The sequence below is a fragment of the Myxocyprinus asiaticus genome, chromosome 34 (assembly GCF_019703515.2).
Source record: "Myxocyprinus asiaticus isolate MX2 ecotype Aquarium Trade chromosome 34, UBuf_Myxa_2, whole genome shotgun sequence".
Classification (NCBI taxonomy): Eukaryota; Metazoa; Chordata; class Actinopteri; order Cypriniformes; family Catostomidae; genus Myxocyprinus; species Myxocyprinus asiaticus.
In genome coordinates, this window is record NC_059377.1 from 27,090,474 (window position 1) to 27,106,223 (window position 15,750).

The 15,750-nt window shown below is 36.2% G+C and overlaps 2 protein-coding genes across 6 annotated transcripts in view; both read left to right on the forward strand.

Moving 5' to 3' along the window:
* Positions 1-2,278: 2,278 nt before the first annotated feature.
* Positions 2,279-12,490, forward strand: LOC127425441 (acyl-protein thioesterase 2-like). 2 transcript variants are annotated; one of them, XM_051671462.1, is made up of 10 exons: positions 2,279-2,336; positions 3,806-3,898; positions 5,819-5,850; positions 5,952-6,017; positions 6,414-6,461; positions 6,591-6,661; positions 6,926-6,999; positions 7,685-7,786; positions 9,074-9,250; positions 9,587-12,490. In XM_051671462.1, exons 2-10 carry the CDS (start codon positions 3,821-3,823, stop codon positions 9,635-9,637), a joined length of 699 nt encoding a protein of 232 aa, XP_051527422.1. In that variant the 5' UTR covers positions 2,279-2,336; positions 3,806-3,820; the 3' UTR covers positions 9,638-12,490. The 2 variants fall into 2 exon arrangements, with proteins under 2 accessions (XP_051527422.1, XP_051527423.1); XM_051671463.1 differs by lacking the exon at positions 2,279-2,336 and adding an exon at positions 2,387-3,683.
* Positions 12,491-14,844: 2,354 nt separating this feature from the next.
* LOC127425399 (ankyrin repeat and IBR domain-containing protein 1-like) overlaps positions 14,845-15,750 on the forward strand; it is a 48,953-nt gene continuing 48,047 nt past the window's right edge. For all 4 annotated transcript variants that reach the window (XM_051671386.1, XM_051671387.1, XM_051671389.1 and 1 more), the window contains exon 1: positions 14,845-15,032. Coding sequence is in view for 1 of the 4 variants with exons in the window: in XM_051671388.1 (XP_051527348.1) it covers positions 15,028-15,032 (5 nt within the window). In the remaining 3 variants the exon portion in view is untranslated. The remainder of the gene's footprint in view (positions 15,033-15,750) is intronic.

The following is a 15,750-nucleotide window of genomic DNA, read 5'->3' on the forward strand; positions in this document are numbered from 1 at the left end:
TAAGAATAAATTAGTCAAATGTAAGTTATGAGCTGGGGTTAAACATCTCTCAAGCACATTGAACAGCAGAAGGAATCTGTTAAAGCACCTGACAACCCACACAAAACTATGAGCTTATCAAATGTTTTATATAGTGCTTGGGTTGGGCTCTTTTCAGACGCAGCTCTGTACCATTTTTCAACTGTCTTTTTTTCCTATCGAAATACGTTTTCACCACTGTAAAATGGCATCACAGATGGAGGTTTGTCATGCAAGTGCAAAGATCTTCAACTAATTATAATTAAATTCATTGCAGATTATTTTCATTTCAGTTCATTTTTTTATTATTTTAGTGATATTTAGATTTTATTAATTAGTTGCAGCCCTCTAAAAGCTTAGACAGGTAACCCATCAAATCTTTCAAATGCTTAATTCACACACCTTTACATTTGCACACTGTTTGAGGTCAACATTTGACAAGATGTAGAATAATGTTTAAAAATACAAAAAATACGAAATAATTAAAGGTGCTATATGTAAGATTGACCACAAGCGTTTGAAATGGGCACTCTCAAAATATTGGAGAGTTGTCTGCCCCGCCCCAGACTCGAAGCTCATGCGGGTTGCCAGAATGTTGACACGCAAATTAGCCAACTCAGCATCCCTTTTAAAGGATTTCTGGGCTTTAAGCTGTCTCCATCTTCCAAAGGCATCTCCAATATTTATCCTTGTTTTACTACGCCTCTGGTCATGGTGGTTTTTATACGGATGGCGAGGCTTTTTAGGTTGGGTGGAATCTGTTATCTCTGATCCAATTCGTTTGCTGGCTTCCATGGCTGCAGCACGCAGTGTTGTTTGCCTGTAAACTTGTTCAAATCTGGCAACCCAGCGGTGTCGAAATACTTTTGGGAAATCGGCAGTGGGCGGGATCACACAGGCCAAAACATAAACAGAAATTCCGGCCCGGAATGGAAACTTCAAAATAGAACATACTGACTGTAACATTGTTATCGGAGAAGCCAGTATTTCAACTTAGCATGTTTCCTAATTCTCTAATGACATATAATGGTCATTTTATGATTTAGGACAGTAAAAATATTACATATAGCACCTTTAATTTTGCCAATAAGACGTGTCTTTCCATCCATTTTTAGTTTAATAAAGACACGTATTTTGGATATTTCAGAAATATGATAAAAATCACATATCCCATACAGAGATTGAACTGTCGAGTGTTGGGAATATTCACATATAATTTATACACATAAAACATGATATTACAGATAAACAAAATCAAACATTTTAGAAGAGAACGAAACATCACATCATGTTTTTTTCGTTCAATGCCATACAAACAAGAGGCATTTATACATAGTCACCATTAAAACATGTTACATTGCCAAACACAATATTTTACATACATTTTAGTTCTTTTTGAACTTTACATGTTTTCAGCGTGTTTTTGTTATTTGCTTTTCCATCTGTTTAAGCCAATGAAAATTAAGCTGTGTCGTCAGCAAGTCCTCGCCAGCGAGGGCGAAAAGCGTGTACGCACCACTGATAAGGAGATGCTTCCCGTCCTTTCAAGAGCGATCGAAGAGCTTGATATTGAGTGGTCTCTTCCAGAGGAACCTACACAATCTCAGGGTAACGGAGTAATGTTTCACAGCCAGCTCGCTCCCGCTTTGTTTTGAGCCAGCCCCGGCCAAAAGTCCCATGCCCGCTAAGTTTAAAATGTTTGCCCAATATAACTATTGTCCCTATATTTATAAGATTTCACTATAACCCACTTGAGGCCCTTTTACTCCAAGTGTGGGGTAAAAGACTCCCTAGTCACCTTTTTTAAAAACCGAATTTTAATCAAACCAGTCTTCCATTATTATTGCTTTTCATACAAATTATGTTGTTCCATCAATATGACAAATAAATATAATTTTTTCAATCTTGAAACACTTTTTGACCAGGAAAAAGCACGTTTTCCTGAAGGTGTGCCTTTTGTCCCGTTGTACCTTTACATTAAAAAAAAGATCATCTTTAAAATAAAATGCATCAAATTTTAATCACACACCCCAATTTTCTCTCAATATAAGTTTCCCAATCCTTCTAAAAGAATCGTGCATAAATAAAAAGGAAAAAAAAAATGAAGAATGGTTTCTTTCTATAGTCCACATAATTCACAAGTATATGAAATGTGCATTTTAAACCTTTCCAATATTTTTATGATACCGCTTTGCTTTAATTATGAAACATTTCAAGCGCACGCGGTTGAATGTACGCGATGACATCACGCGGCTGTTGTCTCCGCCCATCTCCGGCAGAAGGAGCGGAAGTTCCGTTGTGACCTGGTATAGCAAGCGGTGAGTCAATACATTTGTACCACTGGGCCGCTGTTTATAACTGTTTTTCTTTGCTTGAACCCTTAAAATGTAGTCTATTCCCTGACCTTGGCTTTATTGAGCGTTACGAAGGCGCTAGCCTTCGTTGAGCGGCGTAGTAGTGGGATTATGCTCGGGGATAGAGAGAGATAGCTCCATCAATGGCTGTTGGTTCATTGTGACAATAATGCAAGCGAACAGGATTAAGATGGAGTATTTATGAAATGACCTCGCGTCTTTAATTGTGTATTTATCCAGTCCTCCATTCTGCCTACCTGTAAAATATGAGCTGAGCTGCGCCCCATTCTCCATTGTTTTTCATGCCCACCCCTTTCTTCCTCTTTTGAATATCATTTTATAGTGATATTCATGTATGCACGCGAGGAATCTGCACTGGCTTATGAAGGATCATTGCACTGACGCATTAAAGCCGATCAATACAGTGATTTGTTTAATCTACATCAGTAAGCCGTGAAGTAGTCAGATGCACATACTGAGGGAAAATTGATCGTGCACTTTCATTAGAAAAACAAAAAAACTAAATAGACCAGCTGCTGGTTTAAGAGGGGTTTTGGTCACTTTTTAAATAGTCAGGCAGGCAGAGGTCAACCTGGGAAGTTCTGTTTGTAGTAAATTGTTGTAATAAATTTTGTGTGGGTCCTTACTGTCCTCAATCATGTCTTTAAATTGAGGTACTAAAGAGATCATTGGGGCAGATGATTAGATAAAAAGATTGGGTGACATGTAGCGTACAATAGTAAAGTCAAGGAAAGCAGAGTGACCCACTAAAGTGAGTTGGGCAATTCAAGTGCTGTGGAGATCATTCATGTCTTTGAGATTGTTAGGGCTGAAACTTATGATATGGTTACACAAGCCACTCACAGACAAATTAAATCATTAAAATGGAGTGTATTTTCCTCCTGCAACTTTCAAGATGTAATTTCTCAGCACTGTCATGTGGTTCCAGGAAAATAGGGACCTGTGGTTTTCGTTTAGGCTTCATTAGAAAGAGTTTTCGTGGAACTGATGTGAAGTAGATGACACGTCTGCAAGTAGAAACTTGTGCTCTGCACAGCCACCAGTAGAATTGAGCGTCTCTCAGTATGATGAACCAAAGCATCAGTGCTTATGTAGCAGGCTAAATCCCTCTTTAATTTCACCTTTCTCATTTCCTATACACATTTAGATTCTCTGCAGATGGAATAGGGCATTAAAAGCTTTAGATGCGCATGAATTGCTTTGCTAGTTGAAATTTGAACAGCACTGGTGATTAAACCAACTTTTGTTAATCATTCTGCAGCCTGCTGACAATTTCTCTCCCAATCGCTGGTTTGTATCTTCAAGAACCATTTATCCAATACATATTGCCTGGGCCCATGTATTTTGTCACTGCATTTTGCACATAATTACTGATCTGTTTTGAAATCTTTGTTTTTGTGTTTTTATAAAAGCACTCCTCACATTGTATGTGTGGCAACAACATGTCTGTACCTCTGCTCGCCGAAGCTGTGACTTTGTCTGGGACAGAGAAGGAGACAGCTGTGGTGAGAGACCAGTCAAATCATTGACAAAAATACTCAAGTATCATCAGTATGCCATCAGTTATTTAAAATTTCCTTAAAGGAATGTTTTATCCCAAAATGAAAGTTTTGTCTACAGGGAAGAGAAACTAAATTCGATTTTTTTAACTGAAATATTACAAAAATATTTCAGAAAATTAAAGATACGCTTCAATAGGCAGTTCTATGTTAACTTTGTGTTGCACAGTAGCCTATACCGGTGGCATAGTACTACCATGGACTCAAGCTTCATAATACCAGCGGTGCCACAAAGGTTTCATTAAATTCAGTTGTATGTGCATAACTAAAGCTTATGCAGCGAGACGCTGATAAAAGTGCAAGGCATAGTCAAGATACAACCTTCAAAGGCCTCCACCTCTGGGGGCTGTTCACTCCGAACGTGTCTGTCTTTTTCTAGGTAAGCATGCGCTAGACGGATGTCTTTGACCGTTGCATTGTGTGTTGCTGTTTTTTTAGTGTCTCGTGTAATTTTTATAGACTGTCTGAGATTGTCAATTTAAAAGGAATTGTAACCTTTAAAACGTGTCTCGAGAAACCTGTGTTCTGTTTTATTCATTTTAAGCTTTCAAATTAGCTTTTTTATCTTAAATTAAGTGAATATTCAGATTTCTAATTTAAATTTGACAGCTGTACTGTTGACATTTACTCACCTTCATGTTGTTTCAAACCCGTATGACTTTCTTCTGTGGAGATGTTACACAAATGGAGGTATTAAGCAGAATGAGACCCTCAGTCACCATTTATTTTATTGAAAAAAATGCAACAAAAATGAATTGTGACTAAGACTTCCATACTGCTTAACATCTGCTTTTGGATTCCACAGAGGAAAGAAAGTCATACAGGTTTGGAACAACAAAGGGGTGAGTAATTGTTGACAGAATGCTAGTCTGACACTAGCCTTGGGGTCTTCCTGTCCCTAGGGTGCACTTTTATGGTTTTCTGGTTGGTCTGCTTAGTCTTAAATGGATAGTTCACCCCAAAAGGAAAATTCTCTCATCATTTACTCACCCTCATGCCATCCCAGATGTGTATGACTTCCTTCTGCTGAACACAAAGTAGATTTTTTTTTAAATATTTCAGCTCTGTAGGTCCATACAATGTAAGTGAATGGTGTCCATAACTTTGAAGGCCTAAAAAGCATATAAAGGCAGCGTAAAGTAATCCATAAGACTCTAGTGGTTAAATCCATCTCTTCAGAAGTGATATGATAGGTGTGGGTGAGAAACAGATCAATACTTTAGTCCTTTTTTTTTTTTTTTTACTATAAATCTCCACTTTCACCTTCACATTCTTCTTTTGTTTTAGTGATTTACATTTTTTGTGCATATCGCCACTGGGTAGGGAGGAGAATTGATATTAAAAAGCACTTAAATATTGATCTGTTTCTAATCCAAACGTATCATATCACTTGTGATGAAATGGATTTAACAACTGGAGTCGTGTGGATTACTTTTCTGCTGCCTTTATGTGCTTTTTGGAGCTTTTAAGTTCTGGTCACAATTCACTTGCATTGTAGGGACCTACAGAGCTAAAATATTCTTATAAAAATCTTTTTTTTTTGTGTTCAGCAGAAGAAAGAAAGTCATACACATCTGGGATGCATGAGGTTGAGTAAATTTTTAGGTTAACTATTCCTTCAATCTTCAAACACCTTCCTGCCTCATTGATAGAAGAAAAGGAGGAATAAATTCACAGACATCTTAGATTTAGAGATGCTGTTTTCATATAAAAATACCAACAGTCAGCATCAAACACAGAATGACCCATTTCCTGAACTACACCATCCTTTTTAGACCTGTTTTGTACACAGGAAACCAGGCCTCTTATATAGTTGTGGGCTTTCCAGAAATAATAATCTCCCACCACTCTCTGTTAACTTTGCAGGTGATCTTCCTTCATGGCTTGGGTGACACAGGGTGAGCTCGGTTCTTGCTTATTACTTGCCTGTTGAGGAATCTTTTAATGTCCCGCAACCTGTTGTGTAAATATCACAGACAAATATCACTTATTTCCACAGACACGGTTGGGCCGATACAATGACGTCTATTCGGCTGCCGTACATCAAATACATCTGCCCACACGCGTAAGTAACAGCTCATTGATTGCTTATTATATTCGTATTTCATTTGTATTTGTATTTGTATTTTTTTACCACGTCTGATCAAATGGGAGCATACAAGAACTACCTAGGTACCACCATAACTTTTTGCATACTGCAGCTACATTGGGCTTTAATCATTATACTCACAAAAATCTATATTAAAATTGTAAATGGAAATTAAAATAATAAAACATTGGAAAGCAACATTTTAAATCAAATTTAGATTTTTTCAGATACCACCTGGTGGCACGCCACATATCGCTAATGGTACAATATTTTGAGAACCACTGACATATAATATCATGCATTACAGAACTGTTTTAAGTTTCTTTTAATTTTAGTTTATCACACATTAGATTGTATTTTCTGTCTTTTTAGACCCAGAATCCCTGTAACACTCAACATGAAGATGACCATGCCCTCATGGTAAATTGCTTCTGATGTGAATAAAATTAGAATTTTGTAATTCTTGTACATTTACATAATGGCATATCTAACCTAAAGGGGTTAGGGCCTCTTAAATTCCTGTATAAAATGATCTATTTTTCTATTAAGGTTTGACCTTATGGGTTTAAGCCCGGAATCACCAGAGGATGAAGCCGGGATTAAGAGAGCAGCAGAAAACAGTAAGCAAAAGTTTTTTTTTTGGAAGAACATCGGGCATTTTCCAGGATACAGCATGAACCTTGACCAAACTAAAAATAATTTTCTTCACCATAAGTGAATAAGTGATGCTATCCAGTTAGGCTTGGTCTGTGTCAGCAAATTTGAAATCACATAAAGAAACACAACAAGTTTACAAGAGAAACATATTCCTGAAACACAATACTGTTATATGATGAAATTTGATAACATGGCACTCAGTATAGACTGTTCATTCTCTTCAACAGTAAAGGCCATCATTGATCATGAAGTAAAGAACGGGATACCATCAAATCGTATTATTCTTGGTGGTTTCTCTCAGGTAAGTGATCTACTTTCACTAAAATTCACTAAACAGTTGTGCTACTTTTGGCACGCATTGTTTCAGATTAAAAACCTGCATCTTTTTCACCAACCAGATGAAATTTAGTTTAAACAGTGGCTATTTGCACTTAAATTAAGTAACTGTCATTCTTTTCAGTGCAAACACAACTCTTTTTCTTTTTTTTTCTTATGGTAAAGAGCTTTATAACCATGCATACATCCAGATGCGCCTCTTTTGTCATTTTAAAGAAACGATTCAGGTGTCTAGATTACAGTGGTGGAGCAATACTGTACAGTCCCAGTAAAGCATGCTAGATTGTGGTAGTCTGCTGTATCCTTCACAAGATTGCACTCAGAATTGACCCGCAAGATCGGGAATTGTGCTGAATACAAATTGTGTTCAGGACTGTATTTTTGGGTATGTTTGCGCCGTTACCTGATTTGCAAAATTTCTTTAGTGAATGAGGCTCTAAAACAACGCAGACAGCACATGCAAATAAACCACGCTATAAGCATGCACAATTAATAGTGAATTCCCCCTGAATGTTTGTATTGTCATTCAGATTGCTGACATTGCAGATACGTTGCAGTTCCTGTGTAGTTCCCAGTTCTCTTAATTTGATACCTGTTTTCAGAGGATATTGTATAAGAAGGAATTGTGTCTGTCTTTGTTTGATCTTTAGGGTGGAGCACTTTCTCTCTACACTGCTCTGACCTGTCAACAGAAATTAGCGGGTGTTGTTGGGCTTAGCTGTTGGCTTCCACTTCACAAGACCTTCCCACAGGTATAAGACATTTGATTGTATGAATTTATGTGAGAAAGTGACAGAAACATGCTGATTGTACTGTATATTCTTCATCAGGGGCCATGCATTTAACCTCTATGGTTATTAATGCATGGACAGACCTTTTCAGAGATTAGTGATTCATCTTTCCTTCATATTTAGCAATGTGCTCTTCATGTTTAGTGGAGTAATGATGCCTTAGATTGTATTTCTTGAAAACTTACAGATCAGGCAAGTACCAGTCCTATTAGGAGACCAGAAACATCACAAATTGGCTTTGATGTTTGACACAGGAATAGTTCACCCAAAAATGAAAATTCTGTCATCAATTACACACCCTAATGAGACCCCAAACTCGTATGACTTCCTTCTTCAGCGGAAAACAAAAAAAAATATTTAGAAGAATATCTCAGTTTTTTTGTCATTGGGGTCCAAAACTTTCAAGCTCCAAAAAGGACATAAAGGCAGCATAAAAGTAATCCATACGATTTGAGTTGTTTAATCCATGTCTTCTGAAGCGATACGATAGCTTTGGGTGAGAAACATAAAGAAAATTCTGTCTTTATTCACTAAATCTTCTCTTCTGCCCAGCTCTCCAATGCGTGTTCATGGGAGAAGCCCCGGTTGTATCGCACACGTGTCAGTTCTCATGTGACCATACAAACGTGCATACGGCAAGAGTGAGGATGTGTTATGCTACCTTCCTGTCCTATTTGGATCTTGAAAGTTTTGGATCCCATTGACCTATTACATGAACAGAAACATAGTTCTTCAAAATATATTCTTTTGTGTACTTCGGGAGTTTGGGATGGCATAAGGGTGAGTAAATGATGACAGAATTTTCATTTTTGGGGTGAAATTTTCCTTTAAATATAAGGACTAAAAATACATAGCAATCAATTCACATATGTGAATTGGCTTGTAACCAAACATTTTGAGGAATGCAAGCATGCAGTCTTGTTTATTATTTCTGTTCAGATTTTAGACTTGCAAAGGGCAGTTCACACTTAACTCATTTTTGCGTCCACCTGCACTGTTTTTCTATGTAAACATGCACTAGATAGACACGTTTGACCGTTGCACTGTGTCTCACTGTTTTTTAGCATCTGGCGTAGGAGTGTCTTGATTTTTAAAGAATTTTAACTTTTAAGAACGCATCTCGTGACACCTGCATTCTGTTCCATTTGTTTGGCTATGCAGAAAGTAAAAATTGATTTGCGGGCTGGATTTAAGGATTAACTATGACCACTGCCTCAGTATGTATACATTCTTTTTTGTATCCATTAGGCTGCAAGTGGGAGTGGAAATAAGGACACTCCCATCCTGCAGTGTCACGGAGAAATGGATCCCATGATCCCGGTGCAGTTTGGGGCTATGACAGCAGAGAAGCTCAAGACCATTGTTTCTCCCGTGAACATCACCTTCTGCACCTATCCAAGTCTCATGCATAGCTCCTGTCCTCAGGTTAGTCTCTTCTTTTACCTATGTCTTCATTTGAGTATCTGTTTAGCATGTATTATGCATGTATTACAATTCCTTCACTGTATATTACTAAATATTGCTGAGAACTTGATGTAAGATTCACTTAGAAGCAATATCCTGCTTATTTCCTGTGAATGCATATGCTGATTATTTAAGTCAATTTAAGCAATAACATCATGCAATTTATTCCCACATTCATACATTTCCTTATTAGCCTACACATCCTGCAAATTTTAGCTATTAAACTATTTTACTCCACTTGTTTATTCATACTACTTCTAACCTAAAACAAATGCTACTCTGTGATTATCTTTACAGGAGATGTCTGCTGTGAAGGATTTCATTGAAAAGCAGTTACCCCGAATCTGACCTCATTCTAACTCACTGTGACCCTTAGACACTGACTTCTCACCTCCGACCTGCCATTCTCCCACAGGAAACAGCCATGATCCACAAAAATACATTCATGCACATACACATACACAAACACACTCATGCATGAACATTCAGTTAGATATACTGTGAACATGCAACACATGCATACAGTTTCATCTCACACCTTTGTTTGTAATTTCATACATCAATGGACATTTATTAACAACTTAGAAGTGTTAGAATTCTTATACATGACGCATTGGTCATTGAACATCTTACATACAGTAATATTCCACCAAACTCTTGGGGCACTTTTTTCTAGGGCACTTACTGACTTTTATTATACATTCCCATAAACATTAAAGGGATAGTTTACCCCCAAAAAAGACAATTTTGTCAGCATTTACACCCACACCTTGATTGTTGCAAACTCACATGATATTCTTTATTCCATGGAATATAAAAGGAGATGTTAAGCATAATGTTAGCCTCAATCACCATTTATTTTCATTGTATGGAGAGGAAAAAAAAAAAGATGCAACAAAAGTGAATGGTGACTAAGGATGCAAAGGGACGGAAACTTTCCAGAAACTGTTCATGGGAAATTAAGCTGGGGAATTTTGGAAATATTGGAAAAAACTTTGGGCACTTGGCTATATGCCGCTGCATCTTTGTGGCATTCTTAACATAGGTCTTTGCACAGTATTTGCAAATGTACACAGCCTTTCCTTCTACACTGGGTGAGGTGAAATGTATCCACACATCAGATGGCGCACGTGGCACTGTTCTGTAGAATAAGATTAGAAAAAAAGCTTGTAAAAAAACTCTAATGCAATGCTATGCACAGATATATAAATAGTTAGCTAAACAATTGGAATATTCTGGAATGGTACAAATATTTTACAACTGATGCTAGACAAATTAATAGAAATAGGCTAGATGAATAGATGAACACCTCAATCGGCATGCTAAATCAAACTATAACCTACGTTCTTGTATGATAACAGAAAACTATGAAATTCAACTGAATTTGAATTAAATCTGGTTGTTTTAACCAAGATTATGCTGCAAGATGTTTTTTTTTTTAACAACATTTAAGTTCCCCGTTATAGGCTAACTTGCAATTTTGCAAATTTCCAGTTTATTCCCGTTAATTCCCATATATTCCTGTTAATTCCCATGGAAAGTTTCCAACTTTGAAACTTCCTGGAATTTTGCAACCCTAATGGTGACTGAGACTAACATTGTGCCTAACATCTCCGTTTATGTTTGAAACAACAAGAGGTTGAGTAAATGATGACATATTTTTGTTTTGTTTACTATCCTTTTAAATCCTCTCTCTCTTTCACTCTTTATCTCTCAGTAAGCAATGCAGTATGGGTAACATTTTATTAGACAGCTCCTTTACGCAGAATTCTGGAGAGTTCAGCTGCTGCGAGTCTGTGGTGGTGGAGGAAGTTAGTCAGAGCCTGGTGCCGTTTGGAGTGATTTGCGTCACAATGCTCTGCATGCTAGTCCCACTGTGCATGCCTGTGGTGAGGGTTCATCGGGATGCTGCAACTCCTACTTGTGCTGAAATATCTTTTTTTTTCTTTTTTTTTTAAAGCTAGAATTATGAGAAAAACGAGCAAAAACCGCTCAAATAAACTAAGCACATGAATTATTCAAATCTTCCAGTATGTTTTGTTCTTCTAAAACAATTGATGACTTAACATCCAGAATAAGAATATACTAATTATATATGGTAGGATTTATGTTTTCATTTGTGCCATATTTATGAAGTCTTTTGGCTTTGTGTGAATTGTGTCTAGACTGGTTATGGCTTTATAACTATTTTAGGAAAAGCAGCATTATAAGCTGGCTTTAGATTTTAGAGTATCTAATTGTAAAATAATAATCACTGCTTGACATCACTTATTTGCAATAATCAGTGTGCATCACTCCAGACGGTGCTGGTAATAATCTGCCGTTGCTTTAAATAGCCTCCTAAGTCCTCCCTAATTCCCTTTCCACTTCATAGCCACATCATCTTCCATTCACGTAACCAAACACAGTTAAGTGTTCTGGGGTCTCAGATTGAAAATGTATATACATTTCAGGTTCCATATTATTGCATAAAAGTATTGTTTACTGACATGACCTATAATAAAGGATGGTAGGGTACAGTTATACAGCAGTGCTAGCGGAAGATGTGGTGGATTGAGCCTGCTGATATTAAAGAAGCAAAAAAAGTAACCTTGATTAGTTATTAGAACTTAAAGATGAGTTTGCAAACATGGATGCTATAGTTGTTTCACAGTTTGCTTGTATACATTTGAAAATGGATTAAGATGGTTTGTGTGATGATATCTAAACAGTTGTTTGCGAAGTAGTGAATGTTGCTTTTTTAAATCTAAATAGATGTTCTTTAATATAATGTTTCAGTGTTATTTTATCTTTTTAACACTGTTACTGAGTCCATTTGACTTCCATATTTTAATAAGCAATGATCCCCTATTTTCTAATTGGCATTATTCCTTATGATTAGGTAGTGTAATTTCTTAGCTTTGGACAGGTTTCCTATATGCCCTATGGCTTGAATGTTTAATGTATTAATCATGGGCATGCCAGGCACAAGCTGGTCAGAAGAAACTGGCAATATCTTTGGGTTTAGCAGTGAAATTATAAGTCTGTTTATGTCTACCTGAGTTGTATTTTGTTAGATTGTGTTTTATCATTTGTGCTCATTTAAACAAAACCAGTTGTGTTCTGTTTTTGTTTTTTAATTTGATAAAGTGTACAGAGGGACAATTTGTTCTTAAGCAATTTTCCCGAAACACATGTATGTGAAATAAATGATGCAAATCACAGCAATGCACTCTTGCCATTTTTTACCCCTCAGATGGGTCAATGTGAGAACTGCTATTTAACATCTCTCTGGACGACTGAGCATGGAAAACGTCTCATTCATACAGTACATAGCATCACGGTATGGTCGTACTTAGCTAATGAATGTACAAACAAATGGATATTAGGCCTAAAACTTTGCACGCAGAGAAAAAATCCTCTTAATTTTCCTTGAAGGTGCAAATACAATGATCTGTAACAGTCTTTCACTTATATATATATATATATATATATATATAAGTCTCCAACGAGAGACTGGGAAAGACTATTTGAGAAGTCATTTTCTTGACATCCAATGGTGGAAATTACGGCGATTAAAACATTTATTTCAAAAGGTTTTTTAAAAATAAAATGGCCGACTGCTTTGTCTTGCTAAGGCTAATTTCATAGCTAAGATTTAAAAAATGAAATAATAGTTTTTTTTTTTTCCGGCAAAACTACAGCTTGATTGGAAATGACGCCCAACAAAAATGTACCTTGATTTTTTTTTCCCGTCAAATTTCGCTTGTCTCATATAAAGGAATATTTAAAAGAAGTTAAGCTCAATCAACAGCATTTGTGCCATAATGTTGATTACCACAAAAATGATTTTCGACTTGTCCCTCAAAGCAAAAATCTGGGTTACAGTGAACAAACAATAAACGTAAAAATACTCACTGTTTCAAAAGTATAGCCACAAGACATAAACAATGTACTTGTTAATATGATTTCATTGTGATTAAATCGCTTACTAACCTTTCTGTTTAAAGTTAAGCCAGTTTTACAACTTTGTTGCCATGACGATACTCTTAACAAACCCTAAAATGTTTGTAAAAATGACGATTTGAACAACGTTACAGCTCAAATAATACACGAGTTTCAACAGATGAGTTAAAGGTGCACTCTGTAATTTTTTCCTCATTTAAAAAGTTTTACTCCTCAAGAAATTAATTGTAATTTTGAAACGTATATATAAAACCATGAGCACTCACATGAGATAAAGACTCCAGTCATACCAGTAACCTTATAAAAGCAGTTTTATTCTACATGGAGAGGGTCTCCTCATGGGGGAAGCCATTTTAGAATCACATGGCCATCTGATTACTACTCGCTTAAATGCAGTAACCGTCCTGTTATTAGACACGTTCACTCAGGAATTAAATTAATCCTGGGTGACTGTGAATTGCGAATTTCTACAATGGCATCCACAACTGAAAACTATTGCATTTGCATAATGCTCTCTGTGTCCAAATTAATTTGCACTACATATGTGTGTGTGTGTATATATATATATATATATATATATATATATATATATATATATATATATGTATGTATGTGTGTGTGTGTGTGTGTGTGTGTGTGTGTGTGTGTGTGTGTGTGTGTGTGTGTGTATACATACATATATATATATATATATATATATATATATATATATATATATATTCTTATTGTGTATTCTATATATACTTTATTTTCTATTCAATTTTCATTTTATTTTTATTTATTTTTTATTTATTTTTCATTATTATTTCTGTCTTGTTGTTGTTTTGTATTGTTGTGCACTGGAAGCTCCTGTCACCAAGACAAATTCCTTGTATGTGTAAGCATACTTGGCAATAAAGCTGATTCTGATTTTGATATTAAACAAATTACTGAGTGCACCTTTAATGTAAGTGCTTTTATAAAATCATCAGCTTTACATTTCTGCCTTAAACCCTCCAAAAATTGGCCCCATTCACATCTATTGTAAGTGCCTCACTATAATTTTTTTATTTTATTTTTTATTTTTTTGGGAATCAACATGACGCCACAAATGCTGTCGACTGAGCTTGTACTAAACACGGAATATTACTTTAAGCATAGCCTATGCTCTTTCACTAGTCTATGTTTATTTTTCTCTTTTATCATAGTTTTAAACATGTCATAATTTGTATTTTTATAATGGATTTTCTTAGTTTAATATTGAAAGTCTTGGTCTGGGACAAGGCTGAAATTATAAAATCTCTAGGCCCCATTAAAGGCATTAGAAAAGTACCAAAAACAAATGAGAAAGGTGTAGTAAAAGTTTCTAGGTCAGTTTTAACGTTACCTTCATATAGGCCTAAAAAACCGAAACATGATAGGTACTGACATGTAAATTACAATGTCCCATTAGATGGCGCAAACACACCAATTATTTGAAATTTATTTGTTTTAAATGACATTCGCTAACTGTAGTTGAACGGCACCACCGTGTGTCATCCTGCTCGGTAAGCGGCGGTAACGCGCTCGTCAATTCTGTCTTTCGGGTGCCCTTATCACAGCGAAGAAACAGTCGATTATTGTCCTATGAAATGAGAGTATGAACAACAAACACAGCCACGAGCACCACCCCTACGATTGTACAGTTCTTTATCATATCTCGGCACATAATCTCTGACATGACCGAATGTCTGCTACCTTATAAAATGTCGCTATAACCTGTTGACAAGCCGCCTGCTCGGGTCATTTGATGTCTCATCGCGTCCGAATCAGTGATGAGGTACGTGTGTGCTTGTTTGCGATTGTGTTGATCTCTCATGTCAACACGCATCAGTGCTGAAATCTTCGCTTTACATGCTTAAGTGTGGGGGAAATTAAAGCTCTGCTTATTTGTAGGTTTGTTTGTATATTTCCGTGAATGTTAGCGCTGCTCAGCTGTCAACACTGTAAATGCATTGAACATTTGCAATCATCAGAGCTTTTGTGTATTGTTACAGTTTTTGCTTGGTCATGCACTTTGATCTTTATGCCCTGGATATCCCGCATTTATAACATGTGTATTCACATTCGCATGTTGTCTTTGTTTTGCATGTGCGACCAGTGTCCATCCCTATCCGTGATGTTTAGAAAAAGGTGAATAGTAGCCAATGCACAATGAGAAATTCCTCATACAAAAAGAACAAACAACTCCACTGTTGAAGACAAACACAAAGAAGCAATTCATAGAGCAAATATTCGGACACTATGCATCATTTCTTGGACAGTGTTTAGTGACAACTAAAATTGCAATCAGTAATGTAATTCTTTTAGATTACAATTGTAATGTAATCTAATCTGGATTGCATTTGGAGTACTTCTGAATGACTTATTTCATGTTTTGATGAACATTTAAGTATCAATTCACACTACTTTAATTAAATGAATAGTTCACCCAAAAATTATAATTCTCTCATCATTTACTGACCCTTATGCTGTCTGAAACTCGTATGATTTTCTTT

What these genes read in the sequence shown, in the direction of transcription:
- LOC127425441 (XM_051671462.1), top strand. Translation starts at nt 3,821, where the DNA reads ATGTGTGGCAACAACATGTCTGTACCTCTGCTCGCCGAAGCTGTGACT. An exon ending in CAGAGAAGGAGACAGCTGTG is followed by an intron (nt 3,899 to 5,818) that starts GTGAGAGACCAG and finishes TTAACTTTGCAG; the next exon opens with GTGATCTTCCTTCATGGCTT. An exon ending in TTCACAAGACCTTCCCACAG is followed by an intron (nt 7,787 to 9,073) that starts GTATAAGACATT and finishes TGTATCCATTAG; the next exon opens with GCTGCAAGTGGGAGTGGAAA.